Source organism: Vigna radiata, chromosome 7, assembly GCF_000741045.1.
Source record: "Vigna radiata var. radiata cultivar VC1973A chromosome 7, Vradiata_ver6, whole genome shotgun sequence".
Classification (NCBI taxonomy): Eukaryota; Viridiplantae; Streptophyta; class Magnoliopsida; order Fabales; family Fabaceae; genus Vigna; species Vigna radiata.
Window position 1 is genome coordinate 49893039 of NC_028357.1, and position 19490 is coordinate 49912528.

Here is a 19490-nt window from a genome sequence, read left to right on the forward strand (position 1 = left end):
TTACAAGCCGGCCGATTTTGTGAGATTGAGTTAAGCTTAAAGTCCACTTTCTAATATATATTTTCTTTGGATGAGAATTTATTTATGTGCATTTATGTTCATATATTTATATTTTGTTTTTATATTTATTTCCGTTTTATATTGCTTTAAAGAACTATATATCTTAATTGTACTCTCTCTTGTTATTAAATAAGATCCACAATTTTCATCATTTCTTTTCTTATAATATGATATTAAAAGTCTATCCTAGCTATATTTATTGTTTGTTTGGTATATTTAATGTTTAGTCCCACCTCGACATGAGGAGGGTGTGTTGGAAGTCTCACATCGACTAGAGATAAAATCAATCCATATTATATAAGTGAGTACAAACTTCACCTTTCTACCTATTTTATGGGATTGAGTTAAACTTAAAGTCTACTTTCTGATATAACATTATCTCAATTAGTAATTACAGTAAAATAATTTCTAATATAATTTTTTTCTTCTCATCACATTCTTTCATTCTATGATGACATTTATATCATATTTCTGTACAGTGTTGGATTTTACTTACGGTTTTAATATTATAATTAACGTGATAAGCTTGATAAGATAAAGAAAATAATATATATAAACAAACAGGTCATAATCTTTATTTTAATCTAATTATAAAACACATGTTTTTTTAATCAGTTTATCATGTAGTCGGAGTAAGACCTTAATTTTATTTTGGGATTTTTTTTTTTAATTTAATGAAGTTATAGGAAAATAAACAGGAAATTTTATTTTTGGACATGGAATTTTTCTTAGTTAAAGGAAAATGTAGGACTTTGAAAAGTTATAATAATTAAAAAATATATATTCAACGTGGATTATTATATTTTTATCGAAATAGATATATTTAATATTTTATAATTATTAAAATCATCACCTAAAATATTTTAAAAGTATTTAAAATTTTAAGAATAAGAATGAAATTCATATATATAAATAAATTGTCAAATCCATTAACAGTAGATTCATAAAAAACTAAATCACTCCAATTTAAAATAAAAAAAAAACATAAATTTCTTAGCTCATTACAAAAGAATTCGTGTAATTGATTTGGTTTACTTATTAATATTTTTTTTTAATTTTTCTGGATTTAATATTTTTTTAGGTGTTTTTTTAATTTGAAATAATTTCAATATTTATTAATTTGAAATAATTTCAATTTTTATTAAAAAGAGTTATCCAGATCAATATTACCCCCCTTTTAAAAATAATGACCTGGAAGAATGATATAAATATATTTTTTTCTTTTATAAAAATGTAAATGTATCACTTTTCAAAATGATCATTTTCTAAATATTGACATAATGCAAGAATCTCATTTACTATTTTAATAAATGATGTAACTATATTAAATAAAAAAATATTAAATAATTATTATGGTTAAAAAATAAATTTTAAATAAGACTCATTACAAAACCAAAAATCAATTTCTAAACCGAAGTTTATATATATATATATATATATATATATATATTATAAATTAATAAGATTTATATCTATTTATATAATATAAATTGATTTTATCATTATAATTATTTAGACAAAAAATATTAAACCCATTTTATTTTTGAATGGGAGAAATAAGAGGTCATATTCGATTCTTTTATACTCTTTTGTCACTATCATAGTAATGCCTATGGAACATAATTACTAGCCAAGTGGGTTCAAGAAAAACTTTAATTTCTTTTATATGTCAAACTTGCACTTTCACTAATTTGATTTGGGTATTTGCTTAGTGGGAATTTTTTTCTTAGAATCCAATCTTTCAATTATTGCCATTAAATAATAACCTTCATTTCGTTAACACAAAAATTCTATGGTGTTTAGTGATAATGATACTAACAAAGTGATGAATATAAGTGTGAGCATAAAAAAATAATTTATGAAAAGACTTGATGTTATAGCATCACCAAAATCAAATTTAAGTAAATAAATTAAGAAATACATTCACGTGTTATGAAATTCTAAAATTGTAAATTTTTTACAAAGTTAATAAAAAATCCATTAGCCAAATTAATTTACACATGGTCGATCAGTTCTTCTCTTAACAAAATTAAATATATCAATTATAACTAAATTACGATTTTTGAGCAGGTAATAACAAAGCAATTAAAAAATGAGAAATAAAAAAGTACGTAAAATTTTAATATAGTTTGACACACGTAATTATGTTTATAACAACATTATGAAATATTTACTTTTTTATATGATCGTTCATTGAAATTTGCACAATTTTATATTTAAAAGATATATTGCAAAATTAAACATAATATATATTTAAATTATTTTTAATCTCAAGTCTTAAGTGAATGAAATTGTTAAAGTATAAAAATTAACCCTTAATTTTCATTCTCATATACAACATCAATATCTAACTTGAAATGGATTGAGATGACATTATTAAAATCAATCATCATCAATTTTAAAACTTAAAATCTATTAACAATTTTATCCTTAAAACACATATCTAATAATTAAAAAAAAATATATATATATTTAAATTACTTTTAACCTTAATTTTTTAACTTCAATGAAACCGTTAAAATAGTAAAACAATGATAAATCTAAAAATTGGTTAACCAGGGTCACCAAGACTTCCATATATGATAAAGTGATAAGATTATTGAATTTTGTTAAAACAAGAAAATGATGTAAATGACATTTATTATCGCAAGTTATAAAATTCTATGAGTATGTATGATGTGGTGTTGAATTGACTAAAACACCCCTGGATTATTGATTGTGTCTGATCTGATATATGGATATGATAGGAATGTGAATTAAGATTCCTAGGCTCTATGATTGAGAGAGAAAAATTCCATGGTTTCACACCATAGGCCAAAAACAGTCCTAATCCCAATGGCATATGACCTTACACCAACCACATTCACGGGTCCCCTTCGCAACCTTTCTTAATTAATATTTTTTTATTTTTTCCTAGATCTCAACTCATTATTATACAAAAACAAATATGGTTAGAAGTATCGCGTTAACCATAAATAATATCAATTTATAATATATAAATGAATATAAATTTTATTTTATAAACTGGTTTTGTAGAATTAAATTAAATTTAAAATTCGTTTATAATAAATATAATGTAAATTTTAAAACATGTTTTCACTTCTCATGTATCATGAGTATATAACGAAAGAAAACAAAGTTTGTTTATAGTTGTCTAACTAGAAAATTTTGTCATGCATAGGAACATGCCTATTGTTTTGGCGACCTTGCAAGAACAAGACAGACGTCTTGGCTTGAAACAAATGATGAATTATCGGTAAAGGGCCAAAAATAGCAGATGCATTGTGGCTTGGCCCATTTCTATCTCTGGCCCACACTTATAATTATTTAATAATTTTAGGGTTTCCACCAAAGAACCAATTACGTCTTAAAAAAGGGTCAGTAGTTAAGGCATGCCAGGATACTTCTGTTTTCACTTTTGCTATAAAATATTGTATAGTTCATTAGATTTTCAAAAAAAATGTTTTCTTATTTTATTGTATTTTTTATTTGAAAAACTATTTTGTTTAACTTTTCTTAATAGATTAACTTTTTTTTATATAGTCACAAAATTTAGAAAGATGTTCTAAAATAATTTTTCTCCCTTGACAAATTATATTACATATTTTTGAACATAATTTTTTAAGAAATCTTGTGGACTTTTTTGGTGATGAAGGTGATATTCCTACTTTTGTGAGTGTGGAAGTGGGCTGGGTGGGTGCATTGGGAATGAAGCTAAATAAACTTTTTAAGTGCATGACTTCCATACCTTCTAAACAAATACTTTTTAGCCACACCATCATCCTATTACTTTTATTATATCTACCATGTTTAAAAACTTATTCTCTCCATATCATATCCAAAAAGAGAACTAAGATATTTCTAATTTTATTTCAATTTTTTCTGCAAATTTTAATTGTCTTTTAATTCTGTCATATATTTCTTATCATAGAGAAACAACGAGCTTTTTCCGTTTAAGTGCTTTGAAAATAATGAAACCTTTTATCTAAATTCACAAGCTTTTGAGAACTAAGATATGTGTTGTGTTGTGTGTAGATAGAAAGAGAGATTGCGGGTTTTGAGCAGGCGAATTTGGTTCTTGAAAATGTGTGGTTAATGGTTACCGAAATTTATGTCTTGCCCAGATCACTAGGAATTGGAAAAAGGTTATTTAGTGGGTTTCTTTTTGAAAGGGAAATCTTGAAAAGGGTGTTAGGCTTTTTAGCAAGAGAATGCTTGAGGCTGGGATGTGCATAGCACCTATTCGACCTTTGGCATTATTCGCTTCTGTCTTCAGTCATGGTACCACAACTCCAATATATGTGTTATTTGTGAAGTAGCGTGTGATTAGGACCTGAACTAGTTTCCTTTTGTCTCCGACTTCATTGTCTACAGTATTTCTTTTACTTCAACAATTGCTCTGTGGTCCAACTGCACACACTGCCACAACTACCCAAAACCAAGAGATAAGATGCACTATTTCCTCTGACGTTATCACCCTATATATACCATTATACCACGCACTACATAACCCTCTTCTGCACTCTCCTTTAAGCAGGCCAGTATTATATGAAATCTGAAACCAGGCTGGTCAAAAACTGTGATCACAGTATCACCACTTAGTTTTAGCTACAAGGGTAGTGTTGTGTTGTGTTGGCCTTAAAGGACTCAGAGAGTGCCAGGTCCCTAGTTTATCTCTATCTAGACCAGGATTTAAGCTGCTAGGTCAACTTGGTAGGCTGCATTTTCTTTGGCCAGAAGTGGATCTTGGAATCTCAGCTCACGGACAGAAACAAAAACAAGGTAAGCCATTGAATATTTTCTCACTAGTCTTAACCCGTAATCATATCTCAGTTAATGGGCCACTACAAGGGAATAATAATATGCTGATTAGGAAGTTCAGACTCAGCTAGGCCTCATGTTCTAAGAGTTATAAATTCTTACTTACGACTATGATTCATCAGTATTTTGAAAGTCTATAGATGACACGGATGGTAAGGTAATTTGAACGAAGTCTATAAACTGAACGCTGAAATTTTGTAAATTGTGACTTGCTAACTGTACCGATCATGATCCTTTGAGAAAAATCTTAAGAGAAACGATTGCATGCAATTTTCAACTTCAACATTCATGGGCAAAGAGATTTAGGCCAAAATTCAGTGAAGCATGTTTTAACACTTGCACCAACTGAAGCACTTTTACCCACCCTTTGTCTTGAAACCTCAAAAGCACAAGAAACAAGGCATTTAGCTTTGAGGGACGCTGTGGAAAGNAAGGAATATACCCTTAACGTACTCACACTGCTACATATTCTTAGAAACAAGCTATGACAACATGGAAAAGAAAATTACTTGAGCTAATTAACACTCCAACCGCAATACGGAATCACTTGCTGGTTTACATAACAGAACATGCATTTGGGTTCTCGTCGCTGAAAATCTCAGGGTCATAAGCGTAGTCGATGTAGTTTTTGGCTGGCCAGTATTCACTTCGCTTGATTTCAGTTTTGTTATCTTCTTCTTCTTCTTCTTCTTGTTCCTTGTTTTCTTCTTCAACTTTTTTCTCTTCCTTTTTCTCCTCTTCTTTCTTTTCTTCTACCTTCTTTTCTTCCTCCTTCACAATAGAGGCTTGCTTTTTGGTCCTCTTATATACATTGTCAACAAGCTTCGCAGGGTCGATCACACCTTTTACTATGACTTGATCATTTGCCAAATCTGTTTCCACTGATTCTACTCCTGCACATGCACGCCATTACTATGTCTCAAATCACGTACCAATCATTCACTCCTCTATTCATGGAATCATTGAAGGATGAAGCACAAAAAGATAACCGTTTATTTCTGTAAAATTTATTTGGTACATCTATTTTGTTTTCCCAAGATGAATAATAATAAAACAAAAAAAGCTTTAGATTAATCACTCTTAAGCACTTATATGAGCTGCAATGGCATTTTAAGAGACAATACGCAATTTGGTACCAAGTTTCAGCATTGAGATAGATAGCTCCCTCCACTCTAAAAATAACTGTTATATGTTGAGAGTGTTACATTACTGTTAATTCGGAGCTTTCAAAAGGATTCTTAAGCCCATACTTGGAAAAGAAAAAGCAGACCTGTAATTAAAACTATTACGTATGCGTGCACATTCCTAAGGGGGTTGTAATGGCTTCATTGCAGTTTGGAAAGGCATTATTAAAAATTATAAATATAAACTAAACACGAACTTTGTAACCATAAATAAAGTCCACAACAACACATTCTCCTTTCTCAGTACCATCTTTATTTTTTGATAAAAGAATTGCAGCTTTACTCAACAACGTGGGCTCACTCTGTACTAAAGGCGATTTCATGAGATTCTACCGATTAAAAATGTGTTAAAGAAGAAAGTATAAAAAAGAATGTTATAAGCAGTCTTCTTGTGATTATAAGATTCCATGGTAAACAAACTTGAGCGAAGAGAAAGGCGTAAATCAAATTAAAGGGGCAATTAAACTCTTTCTTTTCAATTATACAATGCAGTTTTGTTGGGATTCTCGTAAATCATTAGTAATTAGTAATCATGGTAACAAATAATGATTGAAAGGCACAGTTCCATGTAGGACCTGGGATTTAGTTCAGCTTAATTGATCCAAAACGTGTTTGTTGTACTTGTTAGTGCACGAGTGAAATAGTATGAAGCAGAAATAAAGAAAAAGAGAAAGAGAGAAAGATAGATATGAATCTTTGCACCTTTAATCTTACGGATTCGCTTCTGTATAGCTTGAGCACACGCTTCACAATGCATTCGAATTTTTAGCACAACTGTTACCGCAGAAGGAGGCTGACCGGCCATTCAAACAACCACAGCACAGGAATTATATTATCAACAAAATAACTTTGGTCAATCAGAACATCTAAAGCAGCGTCAATTTGAACCAGATAAAGCATCAGTAAAACTTAAAATTGGATGCAAATAAAAATTAATAGTTCTTCTACTGAGTTCTTTACTTTTTCATGAATTTGTCGCAATACGAAAGAGGCACCTGTATGGTCCCACTATCTTACAATGTCTCAATTCAGGTACGGGTCATGGCATGGGGTTTCCAACTTCATCTCAAGTTTTATTAGAAAAAACAAACCAAAAAAGCAAACTTTAGCATAAAACTGGTGTACTCAAGTTAGAAGTATTAACCCAATATACTAGACTGCATATTATTAAGAATTTGTGAATAGGAGTATTTCCTTTTTGCCACCCTATTATCTGACTAGCTGACTAGTATTTGAATGTCGTCATCATCATCCATGGTATTTGGGAGGCTGTGGTTTTAGCTTTTAACCTCCATACAGCGGACGTCACCATGGTTGTGTGGTGTGTGCGTTGTGTGGAAGTGAATGTCCTGAAAGTGGGACACGGTAAAATCAGGTGAGTGTACCCACCCGTGACCCCATTTTGCAGCAAAGCAGCATGTCATGTTGCAACTTGCAAAAAGTGAGTGGGGTCAAACCCTCTCATTTGTCACCGCCGTTCACCTCGTTACGTGTGCCTATCCAAGGGGCATCACTTTGTTTCGTTACTTTCATGTCAGCACTCACCTGGAATGGATCGCAAAACAATACACCAAAAATACTAAAAACTACCCTCTCTCTCACAACAACACTGCAAGCCAACCACTTTCCTGTTAATCTCTTTTCTAAGCAAAAAAACTTAACAAGACTTTGGTTTTTGTTTTTGCAGGTCCTAAGACTTAGTTCTTGTTTTAAAGTTTTTTACCGAATGATTGACTCTGCTGCGGTATCTTACTGAATATTTCATCACATTTGCATCATAGCTAGAAAAGAAGTTTCAAAGTTGAATGATTTTAGATTTACCTCGTCTTTTTTCTCTTCTTTAGGTGCTTCTTTGATTTCTTCTTTTTTCTCCTCTGGAGCTTTTGGCAACGGTGAAATAAGCTCCACTTTCTTACCACTTTTCTTTTGTAGCCTCTCAAGCACCTTTATGGGGTCTGCTGCCATTCCTTTCACTACCACTTTGCTTGTCCTGCTATCCGCAGTCACATCTTCCACTCCTGTTTCACACTCCCAAAAAACAGATTATTAGATTAGAAACGTTAACCCCGTTTCATCAATCTTTTCCACCACCTAAAACAACTTTACCTTTGTTAACTACGAATGCAATTATGATCTTTTGTCTCTACATGAATAATGCACGTCTAAGACAAAATTATCTCATCATTATTTTCTGAAATTCAAAAGCAATCATGTGGATACCGAATTGATGCCTCTAACAAGGGGGAAAAAGATAGGGAAACTAAGAACACTAACTTAAGCTAAACTCATAAGCTAACTATATACCTATAGCAGCGTTCCCTATGGGTGTATATTCACAAACATAATACATACATCAAAGGTGTAGGGAAATGAAATGACCTTGGAATCCTTTCAATGCTTTTGCAACTTTCCTTGCACAGGCCTCACAGTGCATGTCGACTTTGAGAACTATCTCCGGTGGTGGCTCCTCCTTGCTTTCATCCTTCTTCTCTTCTACCTTCTTTTCCTCTTTTACTTCTTCTTTATTTCCTTCTTCCTTCTTTTCCTTTGCAAACACAGCATTTAAATAAGACAACAAAGAAAACAAAAAGAAACAATTGAGAAAAGATGATAAAAGCTATGAATAACTGAAAGGAACGAGAGCAAAGAGAGAGATTGATTTAAAACATGCGTATGTTTATGTGTATTTGTGTGAGAGTTTGAGTGTAGAAGAGAAAGAAAACTCTTACTTCACCCATGTCTGTGACAGTAGACAATGCCTTCTGCTTGAGAGAGAGTTTACTTGTTAACGCAGATCTTAATGTTATGTGGTTTCAATGTAGAAAAGAACTCTTGTTTTGTTTATGCACTCTCACACACACACTTTCTCTCTCCCTGCCTCTCTGTCCATGGCAGCAATGTTGGACTCAGGAAAACATTTAACGTGTAGGGATTCTGCAAATCTGACGTGGATGCTTTACTGCATACTTAAAAAAAAAAACATTTTTATTACTGTCTGCTATTTTTGGTTAGATTAGGGTGAATTACTATGTAGGTAGTGTGCATGGCTGAATCGACATTCTAGGCCAGTTGATATAATAATGTTTTGATGACAGTAAAATATTTTTACTGGTTACTTGTCGGTAAAATACTTATCACAATATATATAGTCTATAAAAACAGAAAATTTTCTTGATTCTTCCATTTTCCAAGTTATTGCAGACCAATGGTTGTGGCTATTACCTAGACCATCATCACCATTGACTGGTCGTACCTCCATCTAATCTTCCTCCCTATTTCATGCCATCTCAACGATCTATGTTTGAGAAATTAACCAAACAACTAGTGTATTTCTGTACCACTGAGACATTTTAAATTTAGTTTTTGGTTAATTCATGTGAAAAAGGAAAGTATTGTAGGAAATGACAGTTTGGCCGTTGGTTTGAATGAACAAAGGACAGTCTTGTCTTTAACCTGAGACCAGCAATGGTATTAAAACCAATATATGATGAGTTTTATAATCTATTAAATCTATAGTCATGTCTTACAAAACTAATCAATCAGTAGACATTATTTTAACGAATAACTGTCTCATGTTTTCATACACTGTAAAAACCAACATATTTGACAAACTTTGTCCATTTAGGCCTTATTTACTTTAATGTTTTTAGAGAAGAATAACTAAGAGGATTTGAACATTTTTTTTTTATTTGAATAGGTTTAGGTTTCTTCACTTGAGTGGATTTGAAGGAGAGTATTGAAAGGATTTGATGATAAATATTTTTATTGTTTATTTGAATAAATTTGGAGGTAAGTGAGAGTGAATTTGGAAATAAAATTTGTGAGAATTAGAGTAGAATTTAATTTATATGACAGATTAAAAAAATTTACTTCCAAATTCACTCTCACTTACCTCTAAATTTATTCAATTAAACAATAAAAATATATATCATCAAATCCTCTTAATTACTCTCCCTCAGATTCACTTAGTGAAAGGACCTTAGAAATAAGTGAAAGAAGATTTGGAAGTAAAATTTTCTCCCTTAGATTCACTCAAGTGAACAAGGCCTTAAAGATAAGTGAAACAAGATTTAGAAGTAAAATTTGTGAGAATTAGTGTAGGATTTAATTTATATGACAAATTAAAAAAAATTATTTTCAAATTCACCCTCACTTACCTCCAAATCTATTCAAATAAACAAAAAAAAAATTATCATCAAATCCTCTCAATTACTCTCATTCAAACCCACTAAAATGAACACATTAAGATGGTATTAATGATTGTATGTGTATATAGTTTCTGTATTTAAGTTTAGGTAATATTTATTTTCTGACTTTATAATACCATTTTTTTATTCTAAACTCGGTTTTGAAATAAGATTAACAATAAACTCAGTTTAAAATCATACTCGGTTAAAAAGCAAGTCGATTTCTTTTCTTTTTTTTCAAATTAACTTTCTGAACGTACTTTTGAGTCTCCAAACTGAAAATTAAACATATGCTAATTCTAACTTTGCTCGACTAAAATTGTTGCTACCAAACAATAAATATAAAAATTATATCTAACCAAATAGGTTACTTTTAGTGTCTAACATTGACCATCCATAATAGTATATAACTTTTTACCTAAACTTCTTAATTGTTTACAGCCTAGAATATAGGAAAAGAACAAAAACTGTAAAATATAAGTAAATAATGTACTTAATAACATAAAGTGTTATAAGAGTTTCAACTTATCCTCTTAACTTTTGAGTCATATTTGAGTATCATTCAATGAATTGTTATCTTTAATTATCTTGCATAATGATTTATGTTTTAGGATTTGTTTTCAAATTTTGATGTTATAATGAAATATTGTTTAAATGATATATGTAGATAATATCGAAGAAAACTCTAGATAACAATTAAAAGTAATTGTTATATATATATATATATATATATATATATATATATGTATATATTATTATGAATGAAGTTATTTTATAAATGGGAATTGCGAAGTGACAGACAATTTTTAACGCATGATATTTTTTACTAGATCTTCTGATTTAGAAATGAGAAGTACATGTAATATTTCATTTAATAAATGAAATTAGTGTAAAATATTTATTAATGTACTCTGCACTTCCTGCCAAAATGTTCAACCAAATCTAATATCACTGTCACCCACTCAACTTTTATACTGTCATCTTCTCTTTGGTGGAAGCATCTTATGCGTTGCTATTTTTAAACTAAAAATCAGAACAAAATTATATTTTTTTAAAACTAAACTAATTGGTAGTATTTTTTTTCTTTCAAAAAATGATCTTACAACTAAAATTCATTTGAATGTGGCCTTATTTTTTTTTTTCTATGTGAAGATTAAATTATTTATTGTTTAAAAATGACATTTTACTAAGTATATTCTTTTTTAGAAAACATATATTTGTTATCTTTTATCATGGATATTTAAATTCCATCACAATGAATAATGCACACAAAATTTTATATCTTTTTGAATATTTAATTTATATTTTACATTTTTCTAAATTTTAAAATACATGTGTAATTCATAAATATTTGATAATTATTGTAAAATTCGTCTTTCTTTTTATGGGCCAGAAAAAAACATCTTAGGTGTTACTGCACCTCTCCAAATGCTTCATGCACCTCCCCAAACAATTTTTAATTACAAAATCACCCTTTTTACACATGTTCCCTACACCTCCCCAACTATTTTTTAATTCTAAAAATATTATTTTTACTTTTATCATTTATCTTTTTTAAATTTTTCTTAAAATCCTAATATCTCTTAATACCTCTGAAAAGTAAAATTGTTGCCAGTTTTTATGCAAGAAAGCAAATGCTCCACAAGATTCTGACGTTGTGGACTTGGGTATAAGCTATGATGCAAGAATTTTCCAAAATGTTTAATCCAATAATTATAGGCTTAGAAAAGTATTGCTCCCACTATAGTTTGTATTACAATTAGCGTTTTACGTCTTATTAGTCGCAGATTTGCAAAGCTTTTATGAAAAGAATATTGTGGCTCAATAAAAGAAGAGAGGTGGAATAAAAAATGGAGCTAATAAAAGTAGTAAGCATGTTGCCTGATTTTGGTTTTAAACCTTCCTTATCCTTTTAATATTTTGCAGGAATGCCAAGGGAAAAATAGCTGCTCCATCAAAATCTTAAATACTGTATACGGAAGTGATCCATGTCCGGGTGTTGAGAAAACGTCATTTGTAGAAGCAAGATGGACATCGTTATTAGCCTCTCAATGGATATTGACATCCGTTTACTCTTTAACGGATGTGAATATCTGTTGGCAGATTTCGAAATCCGTTTAAGTGTTATTTTTAGTGACAAAAAGGGAATGGGAAGGTGCAGGAGCTATGTGGGAGGTGTAGAGAGTAACACCCAAACAATCTTGTGTCTAGATGAAACAAATTACAGAACTGACGGCCCGGATTTCTAGGGTTGGGCCATTAAAATTGATTGGGGAAATGTAATGTTTTATCGGCTATTACTTGTAGCACTTCCCCAATTTATCTGCGCACTTCATTTCCATAATTTATAAAAGTAATTTGGATTTTTTTTTAAACTGTTTGTTTTATCATTTCCATAATTTATAAAAATATGCAAATTAAAGTCTGTCTTTATAAAATTATATATCATTTTGATAAAAAGAAATTCATATATTATTATTATTTTGCATGCAAATATATATATTAATGAAATGCTTACTTATATCTTGGTACATAAAATATTGATTAAGAAAAGTGTCAAAAGTATTAAATATATAACTAAATATATTAAATATTAAATTGTCTTTTATTTATAAGTGTAACACTGTGAATACCAATCTTCCATAATAGCTTTCTCAACTTCTGTCACCGAAAATTAATGTAACCAACGATAATAAAATTACAAATAGTTGAAAATATTTGTTTTTCTATAGAAGAACTTGAGATGAATGATAAGGAGGCAAATTTTTATAACACCCCTATCACTCAACACACACAAACATACATACCATATTGTTCAAGGGTAAGCTGGGAAATCAAATTTTACAATTATTGTTCTAAGACTACAACTACTACATACCATAGGTCAACTACTACAAATTTTACAATTTTTAAACGTGATTTATTCAAAATAAATTATAGGTTTAAAGCTCTTTTTAGTTCCTAAGTTATGAGGAGATGTTCAGTTTAGTCCTTGCTTTTAAAAATGTAAATATTTGGTTCCTAAGTTATAAAAAATGTATCAAATGAGTCCTTTTTTGATGTTTATGGTCAAAATACAAAGAGCAATCTAAAGTGTTGTTATTATTAAGAAACAAATCAGAGCAGTATAAAGATGTAGCAGTGATTAATAAACAACCAAAAACAGTATTTCAAGTCAAAAAATGACTCATTTGATACATTTTTTATAACTTAGGAACCAAATATTTACATTTTTAAAAGCAAAGACTAAACTGAATATTTACCTTATAACTTAGAGACCAAAAAGAAGTTTAAACCAATTATAAAATCAGAATACTAATTGTAATAAGGGTGAAAAGAAATAATCCGTCTAAAAAACCGTTAATTAATGTAAGCTTAACTATTAAAGAAAAGTCAATTGTTTTTTATTAAAAATTAAATTAAATTATTTTTATTTCAATTTAAAAAATTAAACTGCTAACTCTACTATTATAAGAAAAAACTTACTTACACATAATCATATCTATCAACGCTTTCTTATGTTTTTTTTATATTGGATGTTTCACCAATAAAATCTGTTCATTATTTTTCAATATTAAAAATGCATCTCGATATATTAATAAGTACATTACATTTTGGCAAAAAAAAAACATGTTTCAATAATAAATAATTTACATTTTATTCATAGGTTATGTGATTTTTTTTTTTCATATCAATACTTCAATATATAACTACATTAATTTATTAGATATTATTCTTAAAATTTTGTCACTACACATAGTTTTATGTATGTACTTGAGTAAAAATAAATGAATCGGTGAATTTTTATTTGCATCTGAGACAAAATGTTGCTAACTAAATTAAAAAAAAATAATAATTTAGTTAAGTTTAGTTTACTGTAATAGTGAAACGGGTGATTTCTGCTGAAAATAATATCTACCTTGTCTGTATAATTATATTTTGTAATTTCCTCCTAAAGTAATACGATATGGTTTTAATTTTGAACAATAAATTTAGTTATATTTTGAAAAACTTGAAAGACCTGTAAATATACTATATACAGTGCTTATTTTGCTTAATACCTTATTAGTAAAACTCTAATTAGTATTGGAATCCTACTAAAGTGTGGTATCAGAGCTTCTAGATTCATATTAGATGAGAACTTAATGATAAACTAAATTCATAAAATGTTAATAATTTGTGCTTTGATTATAGATTAAATTCATAAATATTCAGTGGTTTATTGTTCAATTAGTGTAATTGAAAATGACGTTATTACTCGAATGTTAATGTGAAAAGTTTACTTGAACTTATTTAAAAATAAGATACTGATAAAAAAACAAAAACAAAACCGTGTGTAGGGTTTTAGATTAGTTTGGTATAAAATGAATGACCAAAAAGGTTTAAAAATTGAAAATTAAAAATAATACTCTTTGACATAATAAATAATAAATCTTTGCTGACTAATATTAATAATTATTAAAGTAGGCAAGAACACCAAAACTGGAATTTGATTGAGTGGATTACATCTAGCCTGATAAACAGTAAAGTCCAGAAGTTTGGTCCATATGCAATAACGATAACTGGTATCCCTATTATTGGTACAAAGCACAAATATATATTAAATATAAAAATGATTTAATCATTCTAATAGTCCCTATTTTCGGTGACTTTTCTCAATTAAGTCCCTCATTTTTTATTTTTCTCAATCGAGTCCCTATTTTTGAAAAATTGTAGCAATTAGGTCCTTGTCGTTAGTTCCGTACTAACACCGTTAAAAAGAATGACACGTGTCAACTCATGATTTTTTTGAATTTTTTAAATATATTTTTTTTTATTTTTATTTTTTATTTTTTTTATTTTTTTTTAAATTGCCACGTGTCAAGTTGACATTGAGTCACGTGGCAATGACAGTGTGAGGTGGCACTGACAGTGCCACGTGTCACTATCAGACAACGTGTTATTAGATTTGTCTCAACTTGGTCCCTATATTTTTAATTTGTCTCAATTTGGTCCCTATATTTTTAATTCGTCTCAATTTAGTCCTAATTTTTTTAAAAATTTAAGAAAATTTGTTCCTTTCGAAATAAAATACGGTATGTACATTTTCCAAATTTTTGTTTTTAAATTTGTTTTTGTCATGCAAATTATTAGTAATGATGTATTTCAAATCGAAATATTTAACTCTAGAAACTTTTTATGAATTATTGAGGAAGTATTGAGACTATACTTATGTAGATTACCTTCACAAAAATATTTATTATTGATATATTAACTTTTATAGGTTACTCATTCATATTATTTAGGTTAAATGATTTATTTTATTACTATATAAATAAAAATATGCCATATGTTAGTTTGTAATTTTTTTATTTTTCTAATAAAAAAATTAATTTGTATAAATTTCTTTGTAAAGATTTATATACAAATAAAATTTTGTTTGAACTTAGAGAGAAACAAAATTGTTTACTTTTCCAGAAGAATAGGACTAAATTAAGACAAAATACGAATACAGGGATCAAATTGAGACAAATTAAAAATATAGGGACCAAATTGAGACAAATTAAAAATATAGGAACCAAATTGAGACAAATCTAATGACACGTGGTCTGATAGTGACACATGGCACTGTCAGTGCCACCTCACACTGTCATTGCCACGTGGCTCAATGTCAACTTGACACGTGACAATTTTTTAAATAATTAAATAAATAAATAATAAAAATAAAAATAATTAAAAATATATTTAAAAAATTCAAAAAAATCACGAGTTGACACGTGTCACCCTTTTTAACGGTGTCCATATGGAACTAACGGCAGTGACCTAATTGCTTCAATTTTTCAAAAATAGGGACTCAATTGAGAAAAATAAAAAATAAGGGACCTAATTGGAAAATTCACCGAAAATAAGAACTATCAGAGTGATTAAACCTATAAAAATAAATAAATAGGTCAAAATATAAATTTTGTTTAGGTATTTAAGAAAATATATATTTATCTAAAACTTAAAATTACTTTATAAAATTATAAATCACCTTTTAAAATAATTGAGGCATAAACGAACTTATAATTAAATTGATTTAATTTACAATTTTTTATATTTAATTATAGAAAAAATTTTAATATACTTTAGAAATAATAATTTAATAGTATATTTGATTAACAAGAAAGATAAATGAGGATGAAACGAAAAGAGAGAGAGAGAGAGAGAGAATTATCTTTCTTTCTTAAAAATTTAACTTTAAAAACGAAGGTTAGAAAATAAAAATTGAAATGCATTGAAGGAGTGCTATTTTCATATTCCATCTATTTTTCACATTAAAATTGTATTATGATATACTATTCTATTAAAATTTTTGTAGATAATTACATCAAAACAATTTTTTTTTTCCTTTACTTTAATAGTATATGCATGCATATTCTACATGTCCATTTTACATGAAGTCAACACTCATTTTCTATTCATACACAAATTTCAAACATATTAGGAAAATTGTATCTTTCAATTAACCAAACTTTAAGGTGAAAACCTACTGATCATATAATCAAATTCTAAATCGATTCATTATCATTGACATTGCGATGACAAATTTAAGTGGAATGGAATGTGCAAAATGTGATACAACTAACCAATTATATTTTGTGTTTATTAAATTAATTAATAGGTATGTCATTAATATTTTAGAGTCTAAATATTTATTTAATTACTAAAATAAACTCAGTTTATTACCCAATCCATCAGAAAACTTAATCTACCTTGAACCAATTTGACACAAAATAATTTTTAATGTTAAATATTTGAATGAATTATATTATATCTTAAATGAGATATTTAAAAGAAAAAGAATAATTAAGTTTTAAATTTCTTGAAAATTTAAATATTTTTATTCGAGTTTCTATTATATATATTTTTTATCTATTGAATGCTAAAAGAGTTATACGTTTCAATCAAATTTATTAATTTATTTTTCTGTTAAGTATTGTGACATGATAGTATTTTATCTTGGATCTTGTTGAATCATTTTCATATGTTAAAAAATCTTACATGTGATAAATATAAGATAATATGGAAAAAATAAGTTTTTTTACTATTTTCATTAAAAAAATGTAGATAACAAATGCTATATTTTCTATAATTTTCACATTAATTTATTACGTCACAATTTAGGGACCATAATTGTCACTATCATTTATGCATGTGATGAAAGTTATACTTCCATGTCTTTCATATTTTCATTTATCATGACAAAAGATTGTCACAATCATCCATACAAGTAATAATAATATAATATTTTGTTATCCAATACATTTTTAATTAAAATAATAAAACTACTTATCATTTTATACATTAATCAAGATATTGTTTTATACTAACAAGGAAATATTTGTTAATTTGTAAACAAAAATCTGTATCTTCTCTTTTTGTATTCCGTTGCAGCCAAAGGTTTGGCAATTTGATAACTCAAAGTACTGTAATAAATGACAGGATTTGGTAAACTAGTTTGGATAGACATGGAAAGATAGGAAGGTCTAAGCCCACAATCATTATTGATAATAAGCAAAATAAATTTTATTATTTTAAATTTAGACAGTATAAAACTAAAAATATTAAAAAAGAGTGAAAATATGCAGAAAGCAATGAGGTGAATTGCAGAGTCGGCAAGGCTAGTTCTGGCTGCACTGCTCCTCCAGACCACGACAATTTCCAACGTAGTACATATCATTCAGTTACACTACGTGTTCTTATCGTATTGGTTTCCTTTTCACCTGTTCCTTACTTAACCCTTCTTCTCTTTCCCCTTCTCATTTCCATACCTTATTCTTCACACTTCTCATGGCTGAAAAGGTACTTCCATGCCCATTCAATTCAAATTCTTAATTTCTCAACCAAATGTCTAATCGATCACGTTCTTGATCAGGTCACTGTAATGAGACTCAAGGTTGATCTCCAGTGCCACAAATGCTACAAGAAGGTCAAGAAAATTCTCTCCAAATTCCCTCGTGAGTGCCAAATTCTCAATCCATTTTTTTTTCTTTTTTAATTAATTTGGTGTTACTGTTATTGTTCTGGTACTCAAAACTTGCATGCTGAATATGGAATGATTTACAAAACTAAATTCTCAAACTCAGTTGATTTTGGGGTGTTGAAAATTTTGTGAACAAGAGAAATTCGAGACCAGTTTTATGACGAGAAGAATAACATCGTCACCATAACGGTGGTATGCTGTAACCCGGAGAAGCTGAGGGACAAGATTTGCTGCAAAGGATGTGGGATTATCAAAAGCATTGAAATCGTCGAACCGCCCAAGCCCAAACCACCCGAGAAGCCTAAGCCCGAAAAACCCAAGCCCGAAAAGCCCCCTCCCCCGAATCCGCCCCGTCCAGAGCCGGTGCCTCCGCCTCGTCCAGAGCCGGTGCCTCCGCCCCGTCCAGAGCCGGTGCCTCCGCCNCCGGTGCCTCCGCCCCGTCCAGAGCCGGTGCCTCCGCCTCGTCCAGAGCCGGTGCCTCCGCCCCGTCCAGAGCCGGTGCCTCCGCCCCGTCCAGAACCGGTGCCTCCGCCCCGTCCAGAACCGGTGCCTCCGCCCTGTCTAGGGCCGGTGGCTCCGCCCACTCCATTGCCGGTGCCTTGTCCTTGGCCAGCGCTGCCGCCAAGGCCGCTTCCGATCGGAGTATGCTGTGTACCATGCTATGAAGGTCATGGAGGTGGACCATGCTTTGATGGGCACGGTGGGCCACCACCATGTTATGGAAGACCTATTTGCGACAGTTACGGTGGGTGCAGGCCCTGTTACGTGAGCCGGTGCGATGAATATTTCTGTGAAGATAACACCTCTGCCTGCTCAATTATGTGATGGTCATCTCCAGGATCACCTTCTGTTTATTCATCGATTCTGTGAGCCGTGTTGTGCCGCTCATGCGTATGCAATCATGAATCCAAGGAATAATAATCTTCTTTGTCTTTTGTGAGTACAAATTACTTACAATTCTATTGCATGTTACCTGAAATATCTTACATGTTCATCAAAAGTCTTGATTAATAAAGTTTCTCTGGTAAAAGTCAGTTTCCATTGCATTTGGTGCCGGTGGGGCTTCAAATTAAATGGTGGGCGGCTAATCTCTATATAACAACGACTCCACCTTGAATTATCAATATGCTTTTTTGACAAAACAAAGGTAACTTTTTAACTGCAATAACACCACCAATAATATTGAATAATTAGGTCAGTGTCAATTATTTCCATTTTGCAGTTACTCAATTT

General features: G+C 29.9%; 2 protein-coding genes across 5 annotated transcripts; one reads left to right on the forward strand and one right to left on the reverse strand.

Moving 5' to 3' along the window:
- Positions 1 to 5128: 5128 nt before the first annotated feature.
- Positions 5129 to 8963, reverse strand: LOC106768876 (heavy metal-associated isoprenylated plant protein 7). Its single transcript, XM_014654245.2, has 5 exons — positions 8795 to 8963; positions 8445 to 8610; positions 7887 to 8083; positions 6768 to 6858; positions 5129 to 5774 (listed from the first exon to the last, which is right to left on the reverse strand). Exons 1-5 carry the CDS (start codon positions 8801 to 8803, stop codon positions 5437 to 5439), a joined length of 801 nt encoding a protein of 266 aa, XP_014509731.1. The 5' UTR covers positions 8804 to 8963; the 3' UTR covers positions 5129 to 5436.
- An 8964-nt stretch (positions 8964 to 17927) lies between these two features.
- LOC106765821 (keratinocyte proline-rich protein) lies at positions 17928 to 19301 on the forward strand. Of its 4 annotated transcripts, none has more exons than XM_022784132.1 (4): positions 17928 to 18076; positions 18150 to 18231; positions 18397 to 18641; positions 18681 to 19301. In XM_022784132.1, the coding sequence occupies exons 1-4, from the start codon at positions 18065 to 18067 to the stop codon at positions 19080 to 19082; spliced, it is 741 nt and encodes a 246-aa protein (XP_022639853.1). In that variant the 5' UTR covers positions 17928 to 18064; the 3' UTR covers positions 19083 to 19301. The 4 variants fall into 4 exon arrangements, with proteins under 4 accessions (XP_022639853.1, XP_022639855.1, XP_014506055.1 ...); XM_022784134.1 differs by having other exon boundaries at positions 18397 to 18601; positions 18689 to 19301; XM_014650569.2 differs by having other exon boundaries at positions 18397 to 19301.
- The last annotated feature ends 189 nt before the right edge of the window (positions 19302 to 19490 follow it).

Coding starts and splice junctions, on each gene's coding strand:
- LOC106768876 (XM_014654245.2), bottom strand. Junction 8,084..8,444: donor AGCATTGAAAGGATTCCAAG/GTCATTTCATTT, acceptor AGTGTGAAACAG/GAGTGGAAGATGTGACTGCG. Junction 6,859..7,886: donor AAGAAGAGAAAAAAGACGAG/GTAAATCTAAAA, acceptor ATGGCCGGTCAG/CCTCCTTCTGCGGTAACAGT.